This window comes from Thamnophis sirtalis, unplaced genomic scaffold (genome assembly GCF_051295495.1).
Source record: "Thamnophis sirtalis isolate CommonGarterSnake01/CBP01778 unplaced genomic scaffold, rThaSir2_p1.2 scaffold_8, whole genome shotgun sequence".
Classification (NCBI taxonomy): Eukaryota; Metazoa; Chordata; class Lepidosauria; order Squamata; family Natricidae; genus Thamnophis; species Thamnophis sirtalis.
Window position 1 is genome coordinate 65124403 of NW_028261388.1, and position 14754 is coordinate 65139156.

The 14754-nt window shown below is 39.1% G+C and overlaps 1 protein-coding gene across 7 annotated transcripts in view; it reads left to right on the plus strand.

Annotated features, from left to right (window-relative positions):
- Positions 1-14754, plus strand: part of DMD (dystrophin) — a 1286665-nt gene that overhangs the window by 1193508 nt on the left and 78403 nt on the right. For all 7 annotated transcript variants that reach the window (XM_087721810.1, XM_087721811.1, XM_087721815.1 and 4 more), the window contains 2 exons: positions 9567-9733; positions 10971-11082. In XM_087721810.1, the coding sequence (XP_087577936.1) occupies positions 9567-9733; positions 10971-11082 (279 nt within the window). The remainder of the gene's footprint in view (positions 1-9566; positions 9734-10970; positions 11083-14754) is intronic.

Consider the following 14754-nt stretch of genomic DNA (forward strand, 5'->3'; position numbering starts at 1 on the left):
GAGTCTGTTTTGTCCTGTCCCACGCGTGTCCTGTGGGTCACAGCATGATAAAAGAGGCCCTCTGCAGAAGAGTGGCGATTTAACCGCTTAAGGTGTAGATCTCTTTTAATAACAACATGCAACCTGACAAAAGGAAATAATAAAAGGGTTGTAGACCCTTCTACACCATGGGCCGATGGAATGCCACTTTTGAAAGATTGCCATAAAATATGTTGTGCTATGTTTGTCGATGAGTTAAGACTACTTCAGACCTATTTTGTTCGGATGTCATCTGTCCTACTGTAACGTGAAGGACTATAAAGATGATATAGACCTCAATGTATGTTGCCGCAAGGGATGGGTAATGGCTAAGAGAAACGATTTATCGCAGGACCATGCAAGACCGTTTATATATTCAAAGGGGTGGTGGTGATAAATTGGGATAATCCTGTTATCACCGTGATAGGTAATGAATTAATATATTTTTCCAGGCACTGTTCCAGGATGTAACCATAACAAGTTGTCCTCCTTAATAACAAACATATCAACTAATGATGAATCTGCAGAGGTAGACTTAGGTAAATAAAACTAAATTGACTTTTTACATTTAAAATATATTATATTATATGATAGATAGATAGATAGATAGATAGATAGATAGATAGATAGATGATAGATAGATAGATAGATAGATAGATATAGATATATAGATATAATAAAGGGGGGAGAGTTTCAAAAGGAAGATAACACTGAAGAATGCACATGTGGGGGTGTGGATTGCATTTGTACGGCGACTACACAGGTTGAAGATGACAATGATGATGACAACTATTATGATATCTCTGATGAAGGTTATTGTTCTGCAAAGTTACTGTGAACGTACTGTAAATTACAAATAAAAGGTTTATGCTAAAGATCAAAGTGTGTTTATTGTATGGGGCAAACAGTGCAGAATGAAGTATAAAAATGTTCTAAATGAACTGTATTATACACCAGAATGTACAGGTGGGTATTGGGGTGTACATTTATTATTTAAGGCCGGGCAGAAGAGCATTAAAATCTTAACATTGAAGCATGTCAAGACATGGCTGTCCAGGCAAGATGCTTATACCCTTCATAAGCCCACAAGAATTAATTTTCTAGGAACGTAACAACAGTTTCTTGCATAGACTGTCAGTGACAAGTGGACCTCATGGATTTATCAGGATTTGCATTTGAAAACAATGGCATGAAATTTATTTTAACAGTGATTGATGTACTATCCAAATATGCCTGGGCTGTCTATTTATCTGATAAGTCCGGACATGAGGTTGCCGATGCCTTCCAGAGCATCTTCCAAACAGGAAGGGCTCCCAGAAAGTTACAGTCAGATGCTGGAAAAGAATTCTTAAACAAACCTCTGAAGGTGCTTTTGACACGTTATGGCATACATCATTTTGTGACACATGGTGAAACTAAAGCAGTGGTTATAGAGAGATTTAATCACACTCTGAAAAATAAATTCTGGAGGTATTTTACAGTTAAAAATACTCACCAATATGTAGATGTTTTACCAGCTCTCATCCGGGGTTACAATATCTCTTACCATCATAGTATTCAGACAGCCCCCCAATACGCTAACCACTCTAATGAAAAAGACGTTTGGCTACACTTGTATGGAAAAAGTTTAAAAGTGGTCGGAAAGTTTAAAAACTTTAAAGTGGGGGATCACTTTAGGATATCCAGACTAAAGGGCAAACCTTTACAGATGATATATTTATTGTCAAAGAACCAGTACCAAGAGGAGAAAGAACTGTATATAGGTTAATGGATTACGCAGAGGATTCTGTCCAGGGAACCTTTTACTCAGAAGAGATGCAAAAGGTACCTAATGATCGAGAGTGTGTCTATAGAAGTGAAAAAATAGTCTGGAAACGAGGAAGGGGAAAACAAATAGAATTCCTAGTTAAATGGTCTGGATGGCGAGAGTTCAACAGTTGGATTAAGGAGCGTGAAGTGTGACATCTTTGACATGGCAGGTTTCTACATTACACTGCCCAGCAATGCATCCACGGCGGCATTTCCCAACAACGAAAGTTCCAACTTTACTGTTCGATTAGCAAAAGTGCTGCAGCTTCCGGGATCGTGGGAAGTAGGACTGGTAGAGTTACAATATCCTCATACTTGGAATACAATAAATGCAAAGGAATATTTTGAAATCGCCAATGATAGAAAAAAAATGTCATTTTTTCTTTAAAAGGTGGTCACTATGCAACCATCCAGTAAGTGATAAAAATATGAACAAGATTATGGCTGAGTCTGACGAACCGCCACAGGTGATCATGAAGTATGATGCAATCGGACGGAAAATCAGAATTAAAGGCGCTGGTCCCTACAGCATACTAGTCACCGAAGGACTTGGCAGGATATTAGGAGTACAACCACATGTGCATACCAAAACGACTTTGTTGTGGACATTACAGATGGTTTCAACGCGCTGTATATTTATATTGTGTGTCCATAGATAGTGGGAGTCTTCTGTGTACCATTACTACGTTGTTTACTCGTACAGGGTATGGACAATGAAATAATTATGACAACCTATGACCCATCACATTAAACCGCCAACAAGCATTATATTGACACAATTACTGTAGAAATCAAAACGGATCAGAATGAAAACATAGCTTTTAACCATGGTAAGGTCATTGTTAAGCTTCATTTCAGGCCTCAGAAAAGTGAAAAATGGTCGTGATAAAGAAGTGCAGGAGTCCTCAAGCCTATGTAGACTACTACAGGGCACAGGTGGGAAATGGTCTACTAGGTTTTCGAGGAGCCCCTGTTATTCACGGTAGAGGTAGACGTCTATTCCGGTGATGTTTTCTAAAAGCGATGCCGTTACTGAAGAGAGGACTAGAAATCATTAAACCTCACATGAAAGCGGCAGCTAATAACATTGCCAGAGATGTGTCAGGAGGGATTGTATCACATGTTGTTGGGAATGGGCAAGAGGGTTCTGGTATGGCAATGATCAGGAAGAAACATTCTGTTGGCCCACTATGCCTCCTAAAAAGAGGAAGGTTGTGAAAAAACCACTCCATACAAAGAGGAAACGTTCACAATGAAGGAAGCGCTGTGACAAACAGAACTTCTTCTAAGATAAAATGTCATTTATCCACGAGGCTTCGGAGGAATGTGTCAAATCGGAGCTAGATCTTTTTCAATTGGCACCTACGCAAATCAGCATTGAAAACTGCACATACATAGAGATCCTCCCTTTATCAGCGCTGACACTGAATGCGCCCTTGGAATTTTTTATCATGGGGCGTGGCAAACATTACACAGATTTAAACAATGCTCTGCTGTATGTGAGCTGCAAGATTGTAAAGGCCAACACCACAGATATCAATGATGGTGCAAGAGTGGGCCTTGTCAATTATCCCATAGTGTCGTCGTTCAATCAGGTGGATGTTACATTAGGTGATGGTGTGATTACACAGTCACCACTGCTATGCATACAGAGCCTTTATTGAACTTATTCTGAACTATGGTGGAGATGCCTTGGGCACCCAGTTTTCAGCAGGTGGGTTTTACAAGGACGATGCAACACTCATGGAGAACACCTTGCTAACTGTGGCTGGCAACTCTGGTTTAGAGCGAGAGCCAGACATTCAGCTGGAAGTCATAAATGGGATCAGCTAGGGCCATTGCATAGCAATCAATTTTTTCAAGACAAGGTATAGATTAATGGCGTGGATGTGAGCATTAAACTCTAAAGAAATAAAAATCAATTCTGCCTAATGAGGGATGGTAACAAAAAATTACAAAGTACAAATCCGGGCAGCATCTCTCTTTGTAAAACATGTAAAAATATCCCTCAGTGTGCAGTTGGGACATGTAGAGGCACTGCTTACCTCCAACGCCAAATACCTCATTGATCGTGTAGATATGAAGGTTTACAGCATTCCTGCAGGCAGTCTTGTGTGTAACCAGGAAAACCTATTTTTAGGACAGTTACCTAAGCATAGTGATCAGCTTTGTGAACAACGCTGCATTTAGTGGTAATTATGAAAGAAATCATTTCAATTTTCAGCACTATGTCAACTTTTGTGCCCTATATTGTGATGGTGAACAAATTCCTGCTAAATCCCTTCAGCCTGATTATGAACATAACCTTTTTGTGAGAGAATATATGCAATTGTTACAGACGTCTGGCAAATCTATTAAAGATTGTTCTGTGCTGATCAACCGTGAGTAGTTTAACAACGGTTATACATTATTATTGTTTTTATTTGAGTCCTGATCAAGGCTGCTCAGAGCACTATTCCCTGATCAAGAACAGAAACCTCAGACCAGAAATTAGATTTCCCCTCTCCCCAATACTGTCAACATGGTACTCTATGCAATCTTTGAAAATCTTACTGAAATAAGCCACACAAGGAATGGTTTGTTTGATTATATGTGAGAATGGACACCATACACATACTATGGATGCTTTCTGGAAATGCTCTCTTTCTAGGCGTATACCCCAGCAATTTGTTACCCAAGAGAAAAATCTCAGAGGCCTTTCAGGTTAATTGTAAATACTCATCCCCACACTCTTCCTGGTGAAAACTGGGTGGCACTGTACTTTCCAACTTACAGCTATGGTGAATTTTTTGACTCCTACAGAAGGGCTCCAGACAACTCTGACTTTCCTGTTGACATCGTGAGGTATTTAGAACTGCAGGCTAAGAAGTACACATACCAAACTCTTCAACTGCAGCACCCCCTGGCAATAACCTGTGGTTTATGTTGCTCGGTGTTCCTGGCATTTCCTGACATCTTTTTGCCCCCGCTTTTGGGATTTTCGGACTGCGCTGGCCTGTTTCAGAGAGGGGGTAGTCAGCTTGGTATGGTGCTGTATGAGATCAGGCAGCTGGCCTTGTTGCCGCTACCACGGTCCTTCGGACGCCCCCCTCCTCCGTCCCACTTGACTCGGCCTTTCCCTGTGGTGCGGCCTCTCCTGTTTGCCCTCTGTTTGCCTCATGCCTACGGGGCCTTTTGTCATCTGGCTTCCCTGCTCACGGCTGCTGGACTTTGGACTGATCTCATTCGATGTGACTTTTTTTTTTTGGTTTACATATTCTGCATATTGTCATCGTTTGGCAGTTGACAGAATTGACAATAACAAAGCTTAATCACCAGGTCACATTTATTCTCAATGTTAATTTTTTTACAAAGTTACCTAACTCCACGGGTCCTCTTTGCAGGTTCTGGTGCCATTTTGACATCAAATAAATCATTAATTGGCTCTTCATTATAACCACGTTTATTATTCCCAACATCAGTCTCCATATTGTTATTAAAAGAGGTATAAGCTTTAAACAGTTAAATCGCCACACCCCTCTGCAGAGAGCCTCTTTTATCAGTTCGTGAACAGACTGCGCCAGGGACGGGCCCAAACATGCCTTAAACAAAGTTATCGCACGTGCTATCACAAACATCAGACACATGGTGATTTTCTTTGCAAATATAGTATTTTATTTTTTACATTTCTGTATTGTAAAATAATAACAGTCCAAAATCAAAGTCTTGCTCAAATTTCTTGCCTTACAACTGCAAACAGGGGCCTTACTTTGCTTTTATATTGCAGTTTACTTCCTACTCTGTGTAAAAAAGCTGTCAGTTTTGGGAAACTATAGTTTTTTTTATTTTTTTACATTGCTTTCTTACTTTGCATTGATATTGCTTTTTACTTCCTGTTCTGTGTAAAAAGCTGATACTTTTGGGAGACTGTCATTCTCATGCTGACAGCTACCCCCGTCAGAAAATGCTTCATCATTCATTTTGCTTCTGGCATTGGGAAGGCATTCTGGAAGGTTTAGGAGAATACATGTGCTCGGTCCGTCAATCATTTTCTTTCAGCCAATGGGAGGCGACTGTGAAGAAGAGCAACGTCATTGGCTGCTGCTGTCAAACTCCACTCTACAAATAGAAACCAATGAGAAGGCCCTCTGATGAATAATTGCTATGTCACAATTATTCAAACTGAAAGGAATTGTAGGTCAGGTAGGTCTGGCATGTTTGTTGTTACAGCACACCTGTGTGAAAGGCCATGTGTGTCACAGTGGGTAGGTGTGTGTTTTTGAACTGTACTACCTGGTTTGGCTCATAATAATGTTAAAGTACTTCCTGTAAAAAGGGTTTGAGGTTCAGGGAGGGATGGTGGATATGACGTTATAGTCCTCCAAGGTAAGGGGAGATGAGAGTGAAGGTAGAAATCATGGGGATGGTGGGGGGTGATGTCATAAAAGTGAAGGGGCTACACCAGGGGCAGGTTGCTCCCGGTTCGCACCGGTATGCCAGAAGGAGTTCATCAACTTTACCGTACCTTTTAGAACCCCTTCGTCTAATGGGACAGTACCGGAATGCTCTCTCCCTGCCCATCTGGTCGCCACTCGCTCACTCCCCCTGCCTATCTGTACCAAGCTTGCCCAGCCCATCACTCACTGATTGGGTGGCTCACCAATCGTCCCACCTCTGAGAGGCGGTGGGGAGGGATTTCTCACACGCCTTCTTTCTCCGAATTGCCCGAATGTGTGAAAGAAGGAAGCTGCAGTCTCATTTGCCTTGGCTACGCTATCTCCTTTTGCTCTCTATGTGCCTCATTCACTCATTCGGGCAGCAGAGAACGAAAGGAGATAGCGTAGCTGAGGCAAATGAGCCTGCAGCAGCCTGCAATCAAACTAGACTGGAGAGGGAGAGCATGAGCGAGCACTGAGGAGACTCCAGGAGGGAAGCCAGGCAAAGGGGCATGCTGAAGCACACACACTTTCCCCCAGCCCTGTTCTTTCGGCTCCAATCTGCTCTCCTCCCGCTTCTCTTCCTTTCCTCTCACCCCAGCCTGCCAGCAGGAGGTGAGTGGGTGGGCTTTATTGCATTCCAGGCATTTCCCACCCGGACAGCACCATACTGCATTTGTAATGGGGGAAGTGTTTGGGGAAGGCAGCGGGGGAGTGGGGGGGATGGCAGAGGAGCTGCTTTCAAGCCATTGGGAGAGATATCCAATCCAACTTCTGTCTTTCTGCGCTGCATTTGCGAGAGAGGGAGAGGGAAGGGGGTAGGAGTGATATAGCCAATCCAATTTATGTGTGTGTGTGCTCATTTGAGAGAGAGATGGGGGGGGGAAGGGTAGGAGAAATATATCCTATCCAACTTCTGTGTGTGTGTGCTGCGTTTGAGAGGGGGGGGGAATTATACCCAATCCAACTTCTCTGTGTGTGCGCTGCGTGAGAAAGAAAGAGAGAGAGGGAAGGGGTAGGAGTTATATTCTCAATCCAACTTCTGTGTATGCGCGCTGCGTTTGAGAGAGACAGAGAGGGTAGAGGGTAGGAGAAATATACCCAATCCAACTTGTGTGTGTGTGTTTGGAGGAGTGAGAGAAGGGGGGAGGGACAGAGAGGGAAGAGGGAGGGGAAGGGAGAAAGAAAAAGGAAACTTCTTTCACAAAGTAGAAAAACAAATGCTGTCACTTTAAATTGGATCTGAGCATGCCTTGCTGTGGAATTCTGGGAGTTGAAGTCCACAAGTCTCAATGCCTTTAAATTGACGCTTTAAATTGAAAAGGTGCAGGGAACAATAAATTGTATGTATGGTTATATGTTAATTGGTGTTATGTTTTTGAAGTATTGGGGTTTGTGCAATATGGGCTTTGTGTTTCTAAAAGGGCTTGGATGATTCCCTGCTTGTGAATGGAGCCAAACTTTCTCTAGGGTCATTATCTCTTATCTGGTAGGTATGTGGAATGAGCCTCAGTCAGGTGTCTTTGTTAGCAGAAAGAAAGAAAAACAGCACAGCAATGTAGGGCTGGAAGGCTACTCGGAGATCATCTAGTCCAACCCCCTGCTGCAGCAGGAAACCTTACATTGTCTGGATTATTTGGTCCCTCTAACAGAGAGGAAAATTGCCAGAAAGGAGGAGTTTACTAGGACAAGGCTGCCATGCAGAGGAAGGCAGAGATAGTCCTTGACTTATGACTACAATTGAGCCCAAAATTTTGGTTGCTAAGCAAGAGCCTTGTTAAGTGAGCTTCACCACATTTCACCTAATCCATGACATCTCCTGGTGAGTGACATCAAGTTGGCTACTCCCACCCGGTCACATGACTGCCAAGCCACTCCCTCCTGGTTACATGACTGCCAAGCCACTCCCACCCAGTCACACAACTGCCAAGCCACTCCCACCCGGTCACATGATCACAGAGCCACTCCCACCCCAGTCACATGACCGCCAAGCCACTCCTACAAAACAGGCCACACCTAGTAACTTTTTCTTAAAAAAATGAAACCCACCACTGGGCTACACTGTAAACAAAACACATCACAAAAGGGGATGGAACTACAATATAAAACATGTCACAAAAAGGCAGGGTTACAACAGAAACAAAACAATGGGGCGGGACTAAAAGGTGTCTAAATTTTGATATGTAGTATATACTACTGGGGTTGGACTAGAAGACCTACAAAGTCCCTTCCAACTCTTATTCTGTTCTGAATACAGCAGGAAAGAAGATTGAAACAGAATTGATATGGAAAACAATGAAAATTGGGAAAAAAGGAACTTAGAATTACCCTGAGCCCTTCATCTGATGCTAATTTTAAATATTCCAACCTCCAATATTCCAAGACAAAGATTAAGAGAGAGACATTAACTTATCGATTCCCAAACCACAACTCTTTTTGAGCTTTGTAGAACAAAATTTCATGAAAATGTTGGATGAAAGCATCTATGCATATCCACATCCCAAAGACTATATCATTGTATTCTTAAAATTATATATAATGTATATAAATGAAATGTATAAATGCATCTCAATCAAAATTCCAAATAATAGTCAAATTGTTTATCAAAAGATATACTATATTTTTTGGATTATAAGATGCTCCGGACTAAAAGATGCACCTAGCTTTTGGGGAGGAAGACAAGGGGAAAAAATCTGCCTCTCAGCATCCATCCAATATTCATGTGGCCTGTTCGCTGCAGCCCACTTGTGACCCATTCGCCACCATGACCCGTTCTAGAACAGCTGATTGGTGCTGCACCAATCCCTCTCCGCCTCAATATTCGCTGAACAAGACTCAGAGACATTTCCACCCACTTGGCAGGTGGGAAGGGAGTCTGTCTTATATTCTGAAAAATACAGTTGTCTTTTTTTTCCCCTGACAATGCATCTGTCAAGGTTCCAACTAATGAACTCCAGCAAATCAGAATTCAGAGACTTGGTTCCTTCCCAAATGTCTTCTTTATTGAGTACATCATTTTGGCACAGCTTCAATGGAAAACCAAATCTAAGTCTTTCCCACAGTTACAATATAAACTAGGAAATAATCCCATTCCAGGTATCACAGATCACATTGGCCAATTGGGTTAATTGGCAGGTTCTTCAGGCACTCCTTCCCCAACTTTATCTGTTGCTAGTAACAATGAGCTTGGTTCTCATGAGAAAACTCTTTGTTGTGTCTAGTATACATTCCAATCTCCTTCCCCTCTGTGTGGCAACTGAGGAACAGAAAAATGGCTGCTGCCAAGTTTGGTTCAAAGTTGACAGCATCGCTTTTCTCTCACAGGCAAATAACAAACCTGAAATTGAAGCAGCTCTTTTTCTGGATTGGATGAGACTTGAACCACAATCATTGGTATGGCTTCCGGTTTTACATAGAGTGGCAGCTGCTGAAACTGCCAAACATCAGGCCAAGTGCAACATCTGTAAAGAATGTCCAATTATTGGATTCAGGTAAAATGCTGAATTAATTAACGCTTTCATACCACTGAAACTATAATCATGAAATGTTATTCAGCATAGAAGCTTATAAGTTCAATAAACAGTGTAAAGAACAAATTGGTTTTTTATCAAATATATTTCTCTTTTTTAACTAATGCAGGAAACATTCTGCAAATTTCTTCCACATTGAAAATCTCAATTTTGTCTTTTTCCAAATTAAGTATTCAGAAATTGAACAAACAAGTTTATAAAAAAGTAAATTCCTTCTTCATTTTGAAATTGTGTTTGGACGCATAAAAATATATGTAGGTAGTCCTCAATTTACAACTATAATATTGAGCCCAAAATTTATGTTGCTAAATGACAATTATGTGAGTTTTGCCCTATTTTATGACCTTTCTTGCCATAGTTAAGTGAATTGTTGAAGATGTTAAGCTAGTAAAACTGTTCTTAAGTGAATCTCGCTTCTGTATTAACTTTGCTTTCCAGAAGGTCTCAGAAGATAATCAGATGAGCCCAGGATATGGCAACCATCATAAATATGAGTCAGTTGCCAAGCAGCTGAATTTTGATCACATGACCATAGTGATTTGCAACAATCATAAGTGTGAAAAATCTCATAAGTCACTTTTTTCAGTGTGGTTGTAACTTTGAATAGTCCCTAAACGAATAGGACTACCTCTGTGCACAATTAAGCTACTTTTGAATAGTAACAGTATAGATAATACTGGCTTCATTATTTTGAATGATGCCCAGTTTATTACCAGGTGAGGGCTTGTAGAATAGATACAACCTGTTCTCATAACAGTGCATCCAGTAAAATTTTTGACTGATTTTGAAATCGGCTGCAACTTCTGACTTTTTAAAGCTACAGTGTTAATCATTTTGATTATTTCAATGCAGTGAATCCCTCTAACACTGAAGTCCTGCTATGACAAACAGCATATCTGATTAGTTGATAACCAATCTATTACTGCTTTTGGTCAACCCAAGTTCTTTGATATTTGAATGAAATATATGTTTATATGCTATGCATAATTTTTAAAAAATCAAAAAACAAAAATGGTTTAAGAGTTTTCACAGTATTTTTCCAGTATTCTCAGTTTTTGTAAATGGATCTCTTATAGTTAATTTTGTGCTGCTGATTAAAATGGTATCATATGAAGCTCTAATATGATAGTCTTCAAGCTTACACCTAAACATAGTTTACTCTTAAATTTGTAAATGACATTTTTTCCTTCTCTTTCAGATACAGAAGCTTAAAGCACTTTAACTATGATATCTGCCAAAGCTGCTTCTTTTCTGGCCGAGTTGCAAAAGGTCATAAGATGCACTATCCAATGGTGGAATATTGTACACCAGTAAGTAATGATCACAGTGGTTGTAATATAGATCATGAATGAAGCACAGTATTTGTATTTATATAGGTAAATTAGTAAGATTGAGTAAAGAATTGTTGAGGAAAAGTAAACAATCTATGCATATTTGGATGGAAAACGTCTTTTGTACAAACAAAGTGGAGGTCATAATAGTTTTTTGTTCATGTATTACTTTTCATATACTGTATATTGTTTGAAATTATATACTGGTGAAGTTAAGATTCATTGCTAAAATTAATTTTAGATATTGTTCAGTCAGATCTGAATATTTCCAAAATATATGTTTGCACCGTAAAAGAATTCTCATCATATGATAAAATTACTATCAAATTTTGCATGCAGTTGTTATAATTAATCCATCATATAATGGTTGTAATAATTGGTTGAATATGCTGGGTTTAGGAGAGATATCAATGTTTCGAATGATTTCAGTGTTTGATATGTTTGGCAACAAACAGCCTGGATTCTGTATTTTAAAAAATGGCTTAGGGTCATAAACTGCTTGAAAGCTGCTAATTTAAGACATGCTTCAGATGAAAAGAAAAAATTAAAAAGCATTTTAAATATTTCAGTTTATACAGATATACCATAAGGGACATACCTTATCTTATTAACTTTAGCTATAATCTTTCAAATAAAGCCTAAAAATAAAAATAAGTAGAACGAGACAAGGGGTGTATCCTTTCATGTTGTCTTCCCCAGTTAAGCTTACATAATAATAGTTCTGTTAAGCATATCCAAAAGAGGATGTGAAATAGACATGTTTGAACAAGTTTTCATTCTTACAATCTGGCAGAGAAAATTGTTAATTCTCCTAATGTTAATGTGCAGTTCTACTTTCTTCCATTCTGTAATTAGATGTTATTTCTACTTGCCTAGTAAGAAAAGATGATATTAAAAATCAATATGACCTATAAATGGTATTTGTTCTGCTTGCGCATGTGTGTGTACATGCATGAAATTAAGAATAGTGTGTCATATTGGTTACTAGTTTCAAAATTGTGTGCGTACCGAACCGGCAGTAATGCCAGCAGAAACCCACGCCTGCACCTTTTGTCTTGTGAAATTTGAGGTTGGCAGTTCATCTCCTTTGTGTGTTTTCAACAATGTTTCTATCTGTTAGCAGAGTGAAGGATAATCCCCAGATATTTGAAACAACAACTTGCTCAATTTATCCTCCAGATATAGCTCTTTGGTCTTTTGAAAAATGCCACGGTTTTGATTTTAGGATAGTTTGAGTACTAGATGGTCTTCTCTACTGTGGTACTCTTATTGCTCTAGAGCACTTTTAAGGCCACTAGGTGTTTTGAAAATAATGTTGCATCATGTGCATAAAGTAAAGCAGAGATTGGTCTTGCAGCAAGTTTGAGGAGTGAAACTTGTGTTGAGGAGTTGATATAAAAATTAAACAGGAGTGGGATCAATATGCATCCTCTGTATTAGACACTGATCAATGATAATCAGCTTTTTCCAAAGCCATCTTGCTCCTCTGCAAGAATATTTTCTTGTTCCAGCAAGTTTGGGATTTCTGTTGTAAGTGTCTTGTGACGAGTTATTGATTTTGTTGAGGAGGCTGATTGGTTTATAGCTGGTAGGATCATTCTTTTTCCTTTTTTATATCAGGGCACTGATTGCAGATCCCTGGTCTTTTGGAGCTCAGTAATGGGTATGTAGATAAAGAGTAGGGCCAGAGTGGGGCCAAGAAGTTCAAATTGTTTTTTTAAAATATTTTTTTATTTTTTATTTTCAAAACAAACACAACACATCCTTCTTTACATGCTGTAGAAAGTGTATCAGTTGGTTACAAAAAGACTTTCGTGCATCACTTCCACAGTCAACAAACATAATTCATATTAACTCAAGTATTTTAACTCAGATATTTATACGTTACCATCATCATATCTCCATTTTCATTTAACTATAATTGTTTAAAGGTCCATCATAAAATATACTAAGATTTAATACATAACCACATACTGGCCTTTCATTTACTATTTTTAAAATCCTCCATTAACACTAAATCCTTATGTCCTATTCTAGCTAAACATCCATAATATTTAATAACAAAATTTTCTAATCCTCCTTTCCAAATCACTGTTTACAATTTATATCCAGTTTCCTTATGTTATACCCATATCTATATATACGTTGTTTTCCTTATCCCTCCTTTATTTAACTATATCCTGTGTCATCACATTTTCCCCCTAATAATCAAGACTTTAACTGTATCTAACTTAATTCTTTTTTATTAACCTAATCTTCCTTTCATGGATACCATTCAATATTTATATCCAATTATTACTCATCATGACACTACACATTGTATATATTAGTAACATTATCAATTATTTATTTAACTATATCTATTGTCACTAAATTTCACTAAGTTTAACTAGTTTTAAATTGTATTCTTCCATCTATCAACCTGTATCTTTCCAGTAGCAAAACTGTTCTGACCCCCCCCCCCTCCGTCCAGTAATGAATGCCGAGACAAGCTTAAATGAGAATGTCCTTTAATAACAAGTTCAGACTCTCAGTGGTTGAAAGCCAAGTAAACAAACAGATAGGGATGGCTCCTGCTGGGCCACAACACAAAACAGTCTCATATCTTCTGCCATTTGTGGTGTCAATTCTCTAATCATTTCCTTAATCAACTTTGTATGGAGTCCTTTCAGCTTGCTTATAAAATCTCTCATGTAATTTTGATGCCCTTCTTCTGTTTCTTTAATCAGCTTATCTTTGATTGTCAGTAGTGTTATCAATGATATTGCTAATAAAATTTCTCTCTTTAAATCCATAAATTCTTTGTTTTTTTTTCTTCTGTATCTTGCCATCTGGGGTAGATTTCCCCTCCATTTAATTCCTCTCAGTATTCCACTCTTTCCATTTTCAGAGACAAACCAATCACCATAAATATCAGCAAATTTAATTTCTTAATTAAATTCTTTAATTTCTTTATATTCATTTTCCACTTTGATTTTTTGGGTTTTAACCACCACGTTTTCCACTTGATAAATATCTTCAACTTCTTCATCATATTTTGCTGTTAGATGATCTAAGTCTTCCAGCTTCTTCTCTATCCTCTCATATGTATTTGGTAATTTCTGAAAATATATTTTGCAGACTTAAGGTTTCTTTCTGCTGTTGAAATTGTGCCATTATCTCCAACTAACAAACACAGCTGCTCTAGCTTGGAAGGTTAATAAGATTTTATTTATTTATTTAGTAAAATTTATTTATTTATTTAGTAAAATTTATTTATTTATTTAGTAAATTTATAGGCCGCCCAATCTCAAACGGGCGGCTTACAAAGCGAAAAGAAAAGAAATTAATAAAAAATAAAGGAAACAAGTTAAAAACATCACACATGGACCCAATCTGATTGGGGCTAGACCTCAGCAATGAGGTCAACAGCCCCAGGCCTGCCGGAATAGCCAGGTTTTAACAGCTTTTCGGAAGGCCATGAGAGTGGGCAAGGTCCACTCTCTGGGGGTAGCTCATTCCAAAGGGTCGGAGCAACCACAGAGAAGGCTCTCCTCCGGGGAGCCGCCAGCCAACATTGTCTGGCTGACGGCATCTGAAGGAGGCCCACCCTGTGGGATCTCACCGGCCATTGGGAGGTATGTGGCAGTAGGCGGTCTTGCAGGTACCCTG